Source organism: Pithys albifrons, chromosome 8 (genome assembly GCF_047495875.1).
Source record: "Pithys albifrons albifrons isolate INPA30051 chromosome 8, PitAlb_v1, whole genome shotgun sequence".
In the NCBI taxonomy this organism is placed as follows: domain Eukaryota; kingdom Metazoa; phylum Chordata; class Aves; order Passeriformes; family Thamnophilidae; genus Pithys; species Pithys albifrons.
This window is the reverse complement of record NC_092465.1, coordinates 10511554-10529213: the sequence shown is the minus strand read 5'-3', so window position 1 is coordinate 10529213 and position 17660 is coordinate 10511554. Positions and strand designations below refer to the sequence as shown.

The 17660-nt window shown below is 40.7% G+C and overlaps 1 protein-coding gene across 2 annotated transcripts in view; it reads left to right on the top strand.

Annotated features, from left to right (window-relative positions):
• The window catches only part of KALRN (kalirin RhoGEF kinase), a 500698-nt gene that overhangs the window by 248063 nt on the left and 234975 nt on the right, over positions 1-17660 (top strand). For both annotated transcript variants that reach the window (XM_071561941.1, XM_071561942.1), the window contains exon 10: positions 26-256. In XM_071561941.1, coding sequence (XP_071418042.1) covers positions 26-256 — 231 coding nt within the window. The remainder of the gene's footprint in view (positions 1-25; positions 257-17660) is intronic.

The following is a 17660-nucleotide window of genomic DNA, read 5'->3' as shown; positions in this document are numbered from 1 at the left end:
GAAGCAGACCTATTTCTTCTCTCAGGTGAGCCAGGATGGAAAAGCCTTGCTGGATGTCCTACAGCGTCCCTTGAGCCCCGGGAATTCTGAATCCCTCACTGCTACTGCAAACTACTCCAAGGCTGTTCACCAGGTGCTGGATGTGGTACATGAAGTCCTGCATCACCAGCGGCGCCTTGAAAGCATCTGGCAACACAGAAAGGTCCGGCTACATCAAAGGCTGCAGCTCTGTGTTTTCCAGCAGGATGTTCAACAGGTAATATCATTACTAAAAGAGATGAAAAATCACCATTTCTTTGCAGCTATAAAGGTTGGTGACTCATCTCGAGGCTGTTGCCATAACTAAGATTTCACATGCAGTTCTATGTACACTAAAATCCTAATGCACCTTTCAGTATCCCTCTGTTTCATGTTGGAAATCATCAATGAGTCCATTGATTATTGATCAGTCTATTCCTCATAAGAATGTGAAGCTCTTTTTCCACAACTGAGCAGTTAGCTGTAGGTATTCTACTGTTCCTGAGAAGGTGATGTTTAATAGAAAAAAGAATTTCAAGTGTAGAAAGCAATTGAACTGTGGTGTATTTAACTTTCCTGTGAGGAAACGACATAAATAGACATTTTAGTGGTGGTGTTTAGATGACCTTTGCATTATTACCACTGTACCTTGCCCTGATTTTCTTGGCTCAAATGAATTGCACACCGCAGTGTTCAAAGCCCATCTCACAGAAACACAGTTTATAGGGTACAGGCTCACCTCTGATAATTTAGGCTCTAGGTGAATGCCTTTTCCCTCCCAGGAATCCCTGTGAGTACCAGCACAACAGAGTAGGTGATAGTAAGTGTGAGATGCCATGTTTGTAGCTGCCAGCTATGCAAGCACAATCAACAGATGTTGCAGGGCTCTGCTCATTCAGGATAGTGTGGTTTGTTTAAGGGCCCCATTACAGCCTGAAGCAGATGTTGGTGGCAATATGGTATTTGCTTTAAATGAAGAGGCTGAATGCTCTAATCATGTTTATGGAGCATTCTAATGTCCCTGGGGTTCTTTATGTCATTGCCTTCCTCCAAGTGAAAAATGAGGCGGAGATGGAGCAACAAAACTGTCACATACAAAACAGACATGAACCAACAGGGACAGGGGACAGGCAACTTTTATTCAGCATTCAAGTCTGTGGTCCTGTTAGTGCCATAAGTGCATCAGCACTACTGCAGCTGTAGATGTCCTTTGCAAATACCTGTGACCATTTCTTTGGCATTCTTGAGAAGCTTGCCAGTATTTCTAGCTGCCTAGTTTTCCCTCTAAACCCACAAAAATATTCATGCCATATAGATATATATATAACTAAAACTGGGACTGAATGTAACGGATGCTTAATTTAAGCAACTTTGCTTTCATTATGTGTCAGCAAACTTGCTACAGGGTAAGGAAATTCTTAAGCTGTGTATTAAATAGAGCATGTACTTGGAATTCAGTTAGAATACTTTCAGCAAACTATATGAAGTTAATAGTTTTAGGGTTAAAATCTCAAAAAGGGATGTAAATTCTGATGAGTTTATGATTTTTCTAATTGTGGTATATAATGTCAATAGGAATCCATATTGTCTTAGATATTCTTCATTCCTTAGGGTGATTTACACTTTTGTTCAATCTTTCTGAACTGAAACCTTCTCTCTTACATCTTCTGAATTCAGTGGAAGTGTTTATGAGGTTCATTCATGAAACCCATTCAGACTTTTACTCCCCATATATGCAAGGCAGTGAGGCTGTGTCACTGAGTTCAGAAGGAACTGGTCTTTGTATGTACTGTGACTTCTGGTGGGAGGAAAAGAAAGAAGCAGTAAGAGTCACTGGAGCACGATCACTTTAGAGAGCATTACTCTGTGTGAGTTCTGTTGGCAGCAGTCTTTCCAAATTTTTCTCTTAATGGGTAGTTATTATCTGGGAAGCAACACTATAATGACAGACATGTTTCCATCCTAGCACACACTTACTGGAGGCATCTCTTTGTCCTACTTAGAAAGTAGAGAGGAAGAGATGAATCATTCTCTTCACTAAACATCTGTACTATTCAAGATAAATGCTTTGTAACTCATAAATGAAATTATCAGCTAAACATGAAATATGAATTGTAGATTCCATGAGGAGGAGGAAGATCTCTGAGGATGTTGATGGGGGCTTTGAAAATAAACACCTGTATGTTTGTCATGCAATTCCTATTACACTTAGTTGGTTAAATGCCCATCAATTGCCAGATGAAGCTATCTACCTGTATGTTTTCACTAAACCTATGCAACATTTATCTATAATAATTTTTTGCCTTGTCAAAATTTAATAACCTTTAACTGAGTTCTTCCTGTTTCAAATCTAAAGAGCAAACATGTGGGAGAACAAATCCTGACAGGAGAGCCGAGAGTCTGTTAGAATTTGCTGTCTTCTAGACAAGTAATGACACAGTGTGGTTTCTCTAAGGAAGATACTCCTCTTCCTTTCCACCCAGCTCAAAATTAAGCATGTTCTCACAGGTGCAGTTTTCCCTGTCAGGATGTCCTGTGGCTCATCTTCCCCAGCTGTTGACCAGTGCAGTAAAAATTCTGATGAAAGATGATCTCTGTGTCAGAACTTTCACTCCCTCGCTTGTTCATCTATACCTTTCTCTTCATGCCACCTGTTCTGTGTCAATCTTGTCTTAAAAGTGGATGTGAATAGGGATGGGTTTTGTTATTTTGCACATTCTTAATTCAGACTCCAAGATTATTTTGCATCCTCTCAGTCTGCCATTAACGACATTAATAGCTTTTGGGCAAAACACATCTCCAATAAGAGATCTTTGTAGATCCTGAGAGATCAATAAATTCTCATCTAACTACTCTAGTTAGTCTTGCCAGAGGGATCGAGTATTTGGGCATCAATATCAAGTGTTCACAGAGAGGTCTTGCAGAACTGATTAGCTGGATGAAGGCTGTATGTAGGCCAAGTGTGTGCCATTTGGATGGGATTTAAGGGTTAAGCTGTGTTAAACAGGGCTCATTCATGTAATTCCTGGTGTACTCTCCACCATTTGCAAGGCCAGACTACATGCTGTATGCACTAATGGCAGGTCAGGGCTGTGTTCTCCGACAGTTTCACACTGCCAAGGAAATACTTCTGGTTCTAGCTGGGCTTCAGTTTGAACTGCACTAAATCCTTACAGTCACGGCACAATCAAAATACATGTTGTGCTGTTGAAAAAAACCAGTGTAAACACTGTGGATTGCCAAGTTACAATATTAATGTAAGAAATCTATGCTATAAAATATTGTTATACCTCACACCATAAGACATTTTATAAGGCTATTTACTATTAAATCTATGTATTAATACAATTACATCCATTTGCACATGTGAATCAAGGTAAATAATGGCGTGCTAAGGACAGTGAGTTATGAATACATAGTGTTTTGAAGAAGGAAAGAAAATAAATGGTGTGAAACTGTATTTGCAGCATATACAGAAAGTAGAGCACCATTCACACAAACGCAATAGCAGTTGAGGCAATTTGTGAGCTGTTATGAGGCTCTGCACAGGCAGGAACTGACAAGGAACTCTTTTAACACCAAAACTACTTAGGATCATTTTAAAAATTTTGGGATGCTGCATGTGTAAAATACTTCATTGCCTCAGTTGTTTTTTAGAAGTGCTCTGGTTGCAGATAGGGAAGACCTGTGATGTTTGATCTTTTAGAGCACAGCTGTGGGAGGAGGTGCTGAGATTCCACCCTGCAAGAGTGGAAGAAAATCCCTTTGACATTCATATTGATATTTTGTAATTGCTGCAGCTTCTTCTATTTTTGTTACCTTTTCCCTTTTGCCCCTCTCTGCTCTGTCTTCCCCTTCTGCAGATTGTTCAGCAGCAAATTATCACTGTTTCCATTTCTGTTGAGAGCTGAGATTGTTCTCATGTTGTCTCAAATTTCCACTGCTTTGCACTGTTAGATCCTGATTTATCCTGCCAGCCTCTGCATGCACCTCTCCACTCTAATATGTTCCCTTTGCCCCCTGAACAGCAACACTCTGAAACAGCAAGAGTGGCATAAGGGTTGCACCATGAGCAGATGTTCCCATGCAGCCTTAGAAACAGCTTAAGTAAATTTTTAAGGCGGTTCTTCACTCATTGCCTCCCCCATCCCGTTTGTTTCATATGGGCAAGAATTTCATCTGAATTCTCTACTTTATAATAAACTCATTCAAGTGCAGCTGAAAGGCATGAAGGATGCCTGTTAAAGTAGAAGGAAAATGGAGACCCATTAGGTGCATTATTGAAATGGTTTGGGCAAGCCTTGAACTTGATATTTTAACACACTTTCATGGCAGAATAGTCAAAGTGCTACTCTCATTCCACAGGTTTTATTGCTTTTCACCGAAATTCAGTCTTTCCATCGTTTCTGTACATACATGCCAGTGCTCAGCCTGGCACAGGCAGCCTGTTTCTCCACAGATTCATGTGATTCTCTAAGGTCACAGCTGGCGCTACTTTCTCCTTGCTTTCTCTTTGTGTGTAGGCTGCCTGCAAAGGAAGAGCTGAAAAATAGGTGGATGTAGAGGTGCTGTGTGTGCTGGTGGGGTTTCTTGGCTATGTACAAAGTGTGGAGGTAGCTGTGGTGCCTCTGCATGGCGAAATGGAGCAGGCCCATTGTGCCAGATGAAGACCACTGGTGAACAGCAAGATGACACTAACAAACATTTACTGGGAAAGGGTACTAGGAAAGCAGGGACCGCTGCCTTACCAGCTGTAGTGATGTCTCACATCCTCGTGGTTATTGAAAGGTCAAACTATACTAGTGTCAGGTTCATCTGATTTCTGTAAATATGGGGATTTGCCTTCTGTTGGCTTCATGCCCAGATACATTAATGGACATAATTTTGGTTCCCTTGCATGGTTATCTGTCTCTGGTGGTGGATAAAAAGGCCATGTGGCTATTCTGATATCATTACATTTACCAGCTGCCATTGATGTGGGAGACTGCAGAGTATTGCAGATGAAAGGCTGTCTCTCTTCATAACCAAGCACTTTAACTTGTAATGTGTCTGGCTTTTAAAGGCAGAGAAAACATATCAGGGTATGATTCTGACATCATTTGTATGGAAAAATGTCCTGCCAACATCTGTCTGTCTCCATACACTATCTGAGAATGCTGAATGCTTCATGTGATACATGTGATCTGTGTAGTCCATTTGCAGCAGAATGCCAGGATACTTGAGGCAGTTCATGTTTCATTTAGCTCTCACACAGGATTTTAGAGGATTTGGTCTGTACATGCCCCCCTGCCATATGCATGTGTACACTCAGTTGTTTTGGTCACTTCAAGGCAATGAAGATTCTCCAACATTCTGTAGTTTTCCAACTTGTCATAGTTTGTTTCAAAGACAGAAGAAAGGCTATATATATCCTTTTATGCTTTGTTTACAACAATATCTTCTCTGGGCCTTGTAAAAGGAGATTTATTAGTAAACAATTGCTAAGGAAAAAGGGAACATTAAGTCAAGATTATATTTACTACCAGATGACTTCAGCCACAGCACCCTGCAAAAATACATCACATGCTCTGTGTGCCATCTGAGCAGATTTAGCTTGTAAATAGCTACTGCTGACAAATCACTAATTAAAACATTACAATTCTCAAAGCATCCTAGAGAATTTTCACAACCCCTTTGGTAAATTGATCAAATCATGAGATGCACTTTGAATTTGTCACTTACATCTTTACATTTTGAAATTATTCCTGCTGTATTTTCTCTTCTCTTAGAAGATCTATGTGGCCTTACCAGCCATGAATCATTGTGAGTAGAGTGTTGCCCCCAAGAATTAACAGAAAAGGAACTCCGTAATCAATACTAGTTAAACTTCTTGGCAACCTCCTCCCAATGGGATGCAACAGGGGAGAAAATACCCTTTTGTTATCTGTGACCTAGAGATAAATTCCTTTGTTCTCAGTATTGTTCTCAGTAACTCTGTCCTTCCAGCAGTTGGTGAGGCCACAGTGTCCTGGTTTATTATCTGACATAAATATCTCACCACAAAATTCTGATAGATCACCATACAACTTTCACCCAAAATGCTCTGAAGGACCAAACTTAATAATATGTGGGCATGTTTCCCAACCCAGGTATGTCTGTAACAGCCTCTTCTGCACTACTTCTCTGCTTTATTAGTTATGCAGTTAAGGGATGTTACAATTGTAGTAAAAGGGGTTTTTGTTTGTTTGTTTCCATCCACTCTTCATCACAGACCATGCAATAAAACATTTTGTCAAGTGCTTTTTCAGGATAATTTTCATTCCGTTCCTTTTGTTCCTGCCAAAGGAAATGGCACGTTTTCAGTCAGTGTGAGTGCACGTCCAGGCAGTGAAGAGATTTGTGGCCTTACTCATCTTCTGAAGAGGACTAACATAACTTTCAAGCTCTGGCTTGAAAGCAAGGTGGTGGTTTATTTGTGCTGATTAGTATCCTGCAGATATTATGAAAGGAATTAATAATGACACGGCCATTTAAATAACACAAACATTGCTGAGTGACTTATTTGCTTCTTTTGAACTCTTAAAAAAGGACTGTCATTCTTTAATTTGAACCCACTGTAGCATGGAATTATGTAGGAGTTCCAGATGATTTCTACTGGCTGTAGATTTACCTGTAAGATCTGGTGGCAACAGAGAGTGGTAGAATAAGAGCCCCATGCACAGCTACTCAATCCCTATTACTCAGTGACCAGATTGTGTTGGATTTGCTGCACGAGGCAGCCATGCTAGGAAGGAGAATATTGCACACCTGTTTCTTCAGTTTGTGTTGATTTCATATGGATGTTTCCCTAGTTCCTTTAGCTTGTAAAGACATACAGCACTTATAGACAATGTGCTCAAGGTTTCCAACACAAACAGAACAGGGTTCTTGAATACAGAATACAACTGAAAGAAGTACCACGTATTTTTCATCTTTACCAGTAGCTCTGTCCTAGAAATCTGCCCTTTGGAGGGCCAGAGCAGAGCTTTCTAAGTGAGAGTGCAAATATGTGGTGTGTTGGTATTGGAGCAGGTTCAGACATTGGCTGTTGGTACAGAGACAGTCTATGTTTCTGTCCAGGCAGTCACATTTGCACCTGTAACCAGTGATCAGTGTAGGGTCTAAGAACACTTCAGATGTCTCGGGTATCAGGCCAAGAAGTAAATTGCTTTAAATACTTCAAACTCATGTAAGAGAAAGGGAGCTCTGCTCTAAACTTCTGATAATGCTCCTAAATTTAGACCACTATCATCTTGTAATTTTTATGCTCACAATTTGTCACAAAGAACTACAGGTTTAAATTTTCATTTAATGATGTTCATTCTGAAAATCCCTCAAAGGTTGCAGATTAACAATACACTATCCTCTTCATAGTCTGATTTAAACTGTAACTTTAAATTATCTGAAAACAACCTTTGTCTCTTTCTTCCTCTATGTAGTTATTAAGCAACACAGACAATTGTTCTTTGTGCTTTTGAAGAGTTACTGATGAAAAAATAATAATGATGACTTTTTAATTTATACACAGAGCAGTAGTGCAAGGGATATCAAACTTCAGGGACCAGATCCAGTTACCAACTGAAGTTTACTTAGCATTGATGTATGAGCAGTGCGAGAACACTTTGATGAGCTTCACAGCTGTCTTGGGAGATAGATCTGTAGAAATCTGAACCAGCCAGCTTGATCTCTGAACCTACTGAAGTGAGAAGAGGAACTGAAAAATAAAACTCCTTTGTCTGTCAAAAAGTGGTTTTCTGCTTCAGAGCACCGTCTGTGTCTGTCCTTCAAGACATAGTACTTTCAGATGGTCTGTTTTGCTACTTCTTGAACTGAAGATGTTTAGATTCTAACTGAGAACTTAGGCTAAGAAGGCCTTGTGGAAACCCTCTGAAATCTTACTGACTAACTCATTGAGGTTGTAGATCTGTCTTTTAGTGGATGAAGAGGAAACTACTCATAGTATGAAGAAATGGAGAAGATGATACAAAGATGCAGTTAGTTCTCTGTAGGCAGATGTAACTGTCTGTGATCTGTATTGATCCTGCCTGTCTTTAGGAGTGTAACTGAATCATCCAAGTCAGGCGCCTAATGCGTGGTCTCCTTTTATAGTCAACAGAGAGACACTGGCATCTTCAGAGAATGACTCAGTCTGTCTAAGATCTGATTTGTACCCTGGATACTTCCCTCTCATATTCTTGACTGTCAGGGAAGTAATTATAAGGTAGGCTCTTCAGACAAGACCTTCAGTTTATTAGCTAATGCTGCGAGAGATGTATTAGGATGCAAGAGCCCAAATCTGCTGTGGTGTGAAGCACCTCTAGCCATCCTGCCAGGCATTCAGTGACTCCCTGGCCCAGGGTTCTCTTGGCAGCAAACTGCAGGGAAGTCAGTCCTAGGTGAACTGCTGAAATTTGCTGTTACACTTAAACAGAATTTGTAGTCATTTTGTGTCATGCCCTCGTTGTCTGTTTCTATCCCAGGATTGTTTGCATGGCAGCATCCCTGAAAGTATCATGTGTAGTTTATTGTTTCTGAAAGGCATTGTTGGCTCTTATTGTCATGGCAAAGGAGGAGAAAGAATTAGTCTTGCCTGTTAGTGATTAGCCCTACAAAAATAGGAGGGTTGCAGTGGTGAAGAAAAGAAATAAAATTTTTCTCCAGAAATCTGTATGTTTTTTGAAGGCAACTCCTAGAATGAATAATTGTCACCAAGGAGAGGGAGAAAAACAAGGTCTTTGAATAGATCTAGGCTGGAATTCCAGAAGACTTTCTCCCTTGTAACTTTAAGAAGTAATAATAACAGTAGTACTTCTTGCTTATTAAGATTTCTTTCATTTCAGCATTATGGGTTTTCTAAAAGGTTGATGTTGAGCAACTTACCGAAGGTCACTTAAAACTTAATGACTAGAACTTTTCATCTCAGGATGTCTGATTCACAAATCCCTGCTCTAAACTCTCAAAGTCATTGCTACTCCGGTTTTACCCCTTGAGGAAAGGTCTTACAGGATTTATTGGGACTATCTAAAGTTGAAACAAGGGCTTGTTATGCTAAGAAATAAATATGCTGTGTTAGGCATTGGTTTAGGAGTCCAAAATAGTCATTCTTTTCTACTCTGTTTGTTTCCCCTGATCTTTCCTTTCAATTATCTCCTCATATGGCCTCCCAGCTTTTTTGAGGCCTTGCCTGTCACTCAGAGGGATCAATCTTCTTTCCTATTGCTTTTGACTGATGGCCAACAAAAGGTATTTTCATTGACATGAGAAAAAACCTTGCCAGACAACAAAGAGGGTAATGATAGCCAGTTCCCAAAGTATAACTACAACAATTTTGCTGTGTTTTCCTCCACAGAGCAGCTGCTCTGCCAGCTGGTTACTTTCCCCCTCTGGTAATGAATTACACTCATGATTTGAAATTATTATGTCTTGCTGGGTAGCAAGAGCCAATTTAGGTTGAGCTGATCTGGCACCATTACCTGTTTCTGCTTGCTGCTCCTCTCCATGCTCATCATTCCTGCTAGTTCTCACTCCTCCTTCTGGCAGCTCTGCCTTGCTCCCTGCCACAAACTCCTTTCCCTATTCCTGCTCCGTAGGGCTGTGCTCTGCAGCAGCTCCTTGCTCTCTTACCATGTCCTGTTGGCTGTGCCTGGTTCCTGTAGCTGCCTTACCAAACCAACCGGACTGAACAGTTCTGGTATTTCTGTCCTTGCAAGAGAGGTTATGCATTACTTTGGACTAAACACAGTGTTTTAACTCACAGGAGACTTTTAGGCAACTTCTTTTGTTTCATATTCCTCATAGGGAACTCCTACTTAGAAAGCTTCTTGCTTGTTTTTAAAAGCTGTAACCTGGATCACAGTTCTGGAAGCTATTGCCTAGGCTGGGGTAACCCTTCAGGCACGTTTAGACAGAGCTGGTTGGCTCCAACTCTTGTATTCTGTTACAGCTATAAACTTCTTTCATGTTACGCTATAGTTCCCTTTTAACAAAAATTTCTTTCAAATGTAAAAACATGCAAACCAAACATATTTCAGGCCTGTTCATTGGTCTTTCACCTTTCCACTCCCTTTGTTTTGATAGCTCTTGACTTGTTTCTTTCCTGCCTTTTGGATTTTTTTAGATGGAATGTGTGTTGAGGGATAGAGAAAATTACTTTTATTTTTGGCTTCAGCAACATATAAAATTTTCTGACCTTGAGGCAGTTCCCTTCCCAAATAAGGAGGAAAAGTTTGGGGGAGGGAAACCACAAAATGAAACTTTTTTCTATTATTATTATTTTCCTTTTCTCTCCAACAAAAAGTAACTTCAAACAATCAAAATGGATTTGGGGTATTGTTATCTGTGGCCTCCTTTTTGGTGAATCTCCGAGGTTGTTGGCCTTTCACCTTTGGAAACCCTCAAGGGATCCTTTTCCGCAATGACATGTAGAAGAATCAGCCACAGATTACAAAACGATGCAAATATCCCAGGCTTTTTATTTCAGCTCTGCTGTGTCCTGCATACCGAGTGCCTGGCTCAGCGTGGGGTCTGTGTGCTCCAAGCAAAGCTGCTCACACACCACAGTAAACTGAGCCCTTTCCCCACTGACTTGCAGTGCTGAGCTGTGGCTCCTTTGCCGTGGGCACCATGTGTTGAGCCCAGCTGGTTTGCCTGAGCAGGGATTGACAGACAGGCAGAGATGCTGCCCTGGCCCTACGGCAGGAGGAAAGCTGTGGTGCAGGTTTGAATCCCTGGGCAGGACCCAGTGTCAGGGGAGCCCTGCCAGGAGGTCAGACACAGCCTTGCACTGCATTCCTTTCTCCCTGCACACAGCCTGACCCTCATAAACTGGGAAATAAAATGTTTGAGACATCTGGCTATTTATTTAAAAGACAAGAGATCCTAGAAAACTCACTGATGAAGAATAGCCACTCCTTTTATCCTTGTTCTCCTGCTTCTCCTTTCCCACATGGTTTGCACTCTTGTATTTTCTCTCTAGTCTCCTAACTGGGTCAGAGCCCTATGGAGAAGGGTTATGTTTTCCTAGCTGCTGGCATGATGCTCAGTCCCAAAGGACTCTGGTCCTGGCAGGGCTGTTTAAGACTTGTGCAGTTTGGTGCCATCCTGGTGACTTTTATGTTACTGACAGGCTCTGTACTAAGACCTATTTGTCCCAGTTGGGATTTGTTCTCTTACTAAACCTGTCTCTGCTGGGTATGGTGATTGTAAGCCTTGTTAAACCAGGATGATTAAATCATCTGCTCCCAATAGTAATACAAAGCTGTGCTTTATTCAATATCTTGGTCAGGCAGCAGTTTCCTCTGTGGTGAAGAAGACAACTCAAGCACAGTGGGGAGTGCTTATGTAAGCCCTGGAGCCCAAGTGCTTGCATTAAAGACTGCTCTGTTGTAAAGCTCATCCTTGCTTCATCAGTTCTTTCTAATTGTTACTTACCTTTAATTATCTTGTTTAAACTAGTAACAATTAAAGAGGGTAGATATTATCAAAATGTACATTTAGTGATAGCAGTAACAGTATCATTATCTGAGTCTAACATTTATCTATCAGTGAATTTCTTTCTTTGTTTTACAAACTGAGGCACTGAAAGGGACCATAATGCAAATCAGGGGTGGAACTGTGAAGAACAGTTGTGCTTTTTTCCGAATCTTTACCCACTCTCTATTAGTTTTGTTTCATTTCTTCTCTTTAAGCCCATAGGCACATCTGTCATTGGCATAGTTAAAATCAGTAGCTCTATTTACATATTTGAGGATAAGGTACTTTTCTAAAGAGCTTATGTAGCTCCTCTTTTCCCTCCTGTGTGCCTGCTGTATTTCAAGGACTCCTTTTACATTTTGGATACTTCCACTGAGAAAAAAAAGCAAACAAATGCAAGGAAAATAATTCACAAGCCACAAAGGACCACACTTTGAAATGCACAAATTTCTCTGTAGGATCAGAAAGCACAAACAGTGATGCTGTGTTCACAAACATGAAGATTAGCTGTGATCATAGATGTCATTAGTAACAACAGCTTGGAGGTCAAGACCTTAGAAATCTAAATCAGCTGGGTCCTGAACGTGTCTCTACTTCCTATAAGGTCTGCAAATGCTGTTTTTCTGTCAGTGTGGTGCCAGAGAAGCAAAACAGAATGTTACTAGAAGTAGGAGGAAACACAAGATGCTAAATAATTATTTGAAGAATTAATAAAACCCTTGTACAGATAGTCACAGCAGAGTCTGAGCATTAACTCAACATACAAGAGGTTTCTAATAATTAGGATATTGTTTTATCTGTTGAAACTGAAGGGCTGTAGAGATTCCCTTTGTAAGTGCACACGAGGAAGAAACTGGGCCAGACATTGAGCATGATCATGTATTTCTCTTCCTGGGAACTTCAAAGCATAAACTAAAGTGAGGGAAACAACCATAAAGGAAGATGAAATGGTTTGCTTGAGAGAAAAATCAAGAGCTTTTCGGGTTGCCTTTGCTTCGGTGCTTACTCTGCCTGGAACAATGTTCTTCCCATCCTCTTGAGCTATGAGAGACCTGGGATATTTTCAGAAAACTGATTATGACCAAGCAAACAACCCAGATGGGGGAAGCCAGACCTAAGACTAGATCTGGTCCCAGCTCTGCCTGGCCTGGCAGTTTTACCCTGTAAAACTCACCTGAAAGGACAAACATGGGACAAGACAGAGATACCAGGGGAAAATGTATTAGCCTCAGAAGGTGCAAAATCACTGTTCTAACTAGTGCTATGGACAGCAACAACCAAAATCTGCTATGTGTCCTAGGTAAGAAAACATTTCTGAATGTTACTGTTGGTAACTGACTGACAGACTTGATTAGTTGTATTGCTAAGTTATCACACTACAGCTGAGTGCCAGGTTTGACTCCTCAGAGCTGGAGAAAAGACTCACAAACAGCAACACCAGCAGCATAAGTGCAAAAGTTATCTACCTGCCAGCCTTGAGAAGCTTCATGCAGAGCACAGCAGCATCTTTCTGTGCTGATGCAGAGCACACTTTCTATGTCTTGTACAGAGGGAACATGCACAAATGTGGTTATTTATAGCTTCTCCACCCACACTCAGCTTTGAAATTTGCTATAAAAGAAGTTCGGCATTTAAAGAATACAAGAAGGTTTTTAACCTGAAGACTTTTTTTGTTTGATTTCCTTTGAAACAATATTCTGGGAACATTAGTAACAATCCAGGCATAAAGGAAGAAACATTAGTTCTTCATTTGTCTGTCTATTGTTCTCTTACTTGGAATGTTTTTAGAGGAGCAGCTGCCAAAATTTGGGAAGTAAAATATTTAATCAAGAAAATAAAAGTTAAGTGGGATACATTTGATGAATGTGAACTTTGCCAAAGGAAAGCAATGTTAAGTTGAAAGAAGTTTTTTCTCAGGGTAAGAGAGGTATGTGTATATTCCCATTCCCTTCTGTGGAGCTTGTTCCTTGCTGGTGGCATTCAGTGAAGGAGCAGGCTGGGGCTGTGTGACCTCAGCCAGTGCCCAGAGGAAATGGACAAGTACTGCTATTAAAATGCTCAGCCTACACCCAGGCAGCTCTGCCAAAGCCCTGAAATGCACTTGCTGTTTCCAAGAGAGATATAACTAAATCCTACATCTCACTAATTACTAGAGCTAAGATCAACTTTTCTCTTTACATGAAGGTGGAGGGGACACATCATATTCTCACTGTTCTCCAAATTTGAATGAGTTTCAAACCACCATGGTATGTTTACAGATGGGAAGAACTGTACAAGTACATAACAGCCATCTGCAGAAAGCTGACACAAGGTTATTTTTGCCACTTAAGGGTGTGAAAAGGTGGTGAGTTAAGGTGGAACACCTGTGTGGGAGGCAGTGGGTACCCCATCATGGCATGGAGTGAGCAACTGTGTTGCTCATGGGAGGAAGGCATATCTGGGAGCAGACAAGAACTTCTGACTGTTGTCCAGGTTTATAGGTCTACAGTACTGTGAAAGTTGCTGGAGGTGGGTGGGGAATGGAAGAACAATGGTACAGCAAGTCACCATTAACTTTTGAGCCTCTGCTAGAAAAGCTGAGAACAGTCTTGTTGGTGCATAGGCCATTACTATGGGAGATACTTAGGATGTCTCCACTTTGTCACACTGTTCATTCTGGATCCCTTTTGTAACTATTTTTTATACTTTTGCAATAAAAACTTCTAAGAAGGGGGTGCCTGTGGGAGTTGTTATTCTGTGGAGATTTCCACTGCAGAAGCTGTTGATGAACAAGGATCCTGCTGCAGGCACTGTCTGGATAAACTCCTACAGTCCTGTTTCCAGATGGGCTTGTAGGATATCTGTAGATGCCAGAAGCAGTGAGAAGTGTGAATAAGACTATATGTATGTATTTTTGCATATTTAGGACTTTTCTGACACTCTTCTGGACCCACATGTCTCAGTAGCTGTATAATGATGTGTTCACTGGTATCAGCTGTGCTTTGCAAGGCTGCCCCCACTGCAAAGAAGAGAACATGGATGTTCTGCTTTTGACAAACTAGTGGGGCTTTTAACTGCAGAGCTTAGGGTTTTGTTGTTAAAATGAGAAATTGTGAAGAGGTGAAACTTTCACATAATGTCCAGGAAGCCCATAAAAACACCTACAATCTGACTTCATGGGGACTTCTTTTTTTGCTTGAATGTAGACAAGGGAATAAAGGAAGGTTTTTTAAAAATGTTTTAATTGGCTCTGTATTTAATGCCTCTCATTAATTTAGTTGCAGTATGCAGCAAAATACTGATAGGTCTGTAAGGTTGTTTTTCCCTCCAAGGGTAAATGGGACTGCATGTTTTTTCTTTTGAAAAGACCTCTTTAATTATGTGGTGGTATTTGGAATAGCTACAATTAGAGAGCAAAAGCGGGGAGTGATTAAAAAATCATACTTAATAGCAGCTGCATTAGTTCTCTTTTGAAAGAGGCCCAGGCACAGTTGAGTACATACATACCACACAGAGGAGTTGTGGTGAAAGGGAAAGGCAAAATGGTGGTGAAAGATTTTTGACTGACTTCAGGAAACGTTGTAGCATTTCAAGAGAGATCTTCCGTAAGAAAGGATGGAAAAAGCATCGATATTCATCCTCTTGTCCAATCTTCAGGGTATGTTAATGAGTGTAGTTCTCTTCACTCAATTCCACCTTTATACAAACAAAAAAGCAAATGCACCCAACAAAACCCTGAAACCTCAGATTGCTGTCTGGTGATAGTGGGATACACCACGCCTCAAGCCAGTTTGAAAGAAGTGATATATTACTTAATGTCTAAGCTGAATTAAATACAGCAGAATTTGGTAGGCTGGCTGTATTGTTTTCTGAAGATGAGTTAGTCATTGCCACGTGGACAGATTAAACTATGGTGTTTCAGGATTTATAGGTATGTGCTTAGCAATTACTCATTTATACCACATTATTTTTGGAGCAGCTTACACCTGATTTTAAAGCCCTGCCTTTCAATGGATTGTCTGTTCACTTTTGTACAGCTGCCATGATGTTGCTTTCTATTTATAATATTTCAGTATGTTCCTGCATTGAAAAGGTTTCCTAGAATCCCCAACCAAATACAGAGCCACATATTGCTAGAGGCTGCAAAAACTTAAAGAGGCAGCTTTCACTCCAAGTATTTCCTCTTCCAGTCCTGCTTATTTCAGCTGTAAATGTGGTTTATGTCAGTTTAGAAACACGAATGGAGGCAGGGACCTTGAGTCATTTGCTGAACTGCAGTGCTGGGCATTGAACCAAATCACTCCAATTCCATACTTTGGATATGAAATCTTTGTTGCTTTTTGCTTATTTCTTAAAGCGCTTCCATGATTTGACATGTTTAACCAAAGAAAGAGCAGAGTAAGGCACAGTTCCCTCCCACTGCCACGGAATGGCATCGGCAGAGCCGTGTCTGTGCATGAGGGGTGCACTTGTCTGCATTAACCTGTGCAGCCTGGGACATGCTCTCATATGGACCACACATGTTCAGAAGTTGCTAAACGGCAAGCAGAACATGGTGTATATCCAGAGGCTCAGATTCTGCTGGATGCATGATCAGTTCCTGCCTTTTAACTTGACAAACATGGGGGTCTTTGATCCACAATTGCTACAGTCAGTTGAAATTTTGTGGTGGCTTCTGGTGGGAACATGATCTAAGTTTTAGACTCATATATAGATGCCTCTGAAAATAAAAAGAATTTCATGGGAGCCAAAGATGATGTTTCTGGTTTAAACATGAGGTGTGATCCCCATCTTTTAAAAAATTGTTAAAAATACTTTAGAGTGCCACCAACATAAATTTATAATGAAGAGAGAAGTGAAAAAGGGAGCTCAGTTTATGTTATGAGGTGAAAACCACAAATGAGAATGGCTGAATTTTGTTTTGGCTTCTATTATAAACCATTAATAATAGCAGGAAAAGCCAGAGGATAAGTTCCTTTGTATTTTGGTGTATTTTCTCAGCTAGACCTTTACTTGACATTACCCTGCTGTGACAGGGCCAGGGATAGGAGGGAAAAGGAGTCTATTTTCAGCAATGATTTGGAACATGAAAAGAAACTGATTTAAATCAGACTTTGTATGCATTTTATTCATTACAGAAGATTAGGATTTATTAAGTCTCCTGGAGTTGTTGTGGGTTTAGGGGGATTTTTCGTTTTGATTTTCTTCCAATGCTCGGTGTTAGTTCTGTCTTCCCTAGTGCTGTTGCTGACACCAAGTTCTCCTGGAGGTCTTGGTAGCAGGCCAGGGGCTGGGCCGGCCATGCCAGCCTGCACAGAGCCACATTATCCAGGAGATTGGCAATGGATAGAAGTTGACAATCCCACACTTGGCTATTGCCTGCACTCAGATTTCAGTGGTCTCCCTGTCAGATGTGCAAATTATACTTTAGATGGCCTTATACCTTCCAGCAAGGGAGTGGTTTGTGTCTCTCCTGAGAGCATGTCTAGTTTTGATCTGTGTTGCTCATGTGTGATGTGTAGCTTCTAGTTCTTCTTCTGGAAAAAAATGAAGTACCTTCAGCCAAGAGATTCTCTGTCTTGTATTTGCAGAATCTGGTCCAGCCAGGACATGTTACTAACTAGGCTTGTGCAGTTTTGAAGGCCTTTAACAGCAAAGATTGGGTTTTGTTGCTGAGCAGGATAACAAAACATTTACAATAAGCTTTGGATGTAAAGTACCATCTGAAACACGAACCTTTTACCTACACTTCCTGATCATAAAAAGCAGACTTGGTGAAAGCAGAGCTTCTGAAATAGGAGTTTCAGACATACATGCAAGGCCTTGGAGTTACTGAGCGTAATAGCAACTCCAGAAAAGGTAAAGATAATGTTTGATTCTTGTGAGTGGAAATGGTGATGAGACTTTAAAACCACAAGTTTTGAAGTGCCATATGAATTCCTGGTATCACACCAGGATTTAGTCAGCCCATAGTGTCTCAAGAGCAAACAATAAAGTTCTCATACTGGCAGCTTGAGACTGCTTGGCTTCCTTTCACTGGCATAAGCTTAGCTGATTTTAGAGGCTCTATCCATGTGTTTGAAGTTAGGCAATGCTTATGCACCTATTTGAAATGGCGCCTCATTTAAACCTTAAATTGAATGGAATTCCTCTGGAATTTATTACAACTCTGT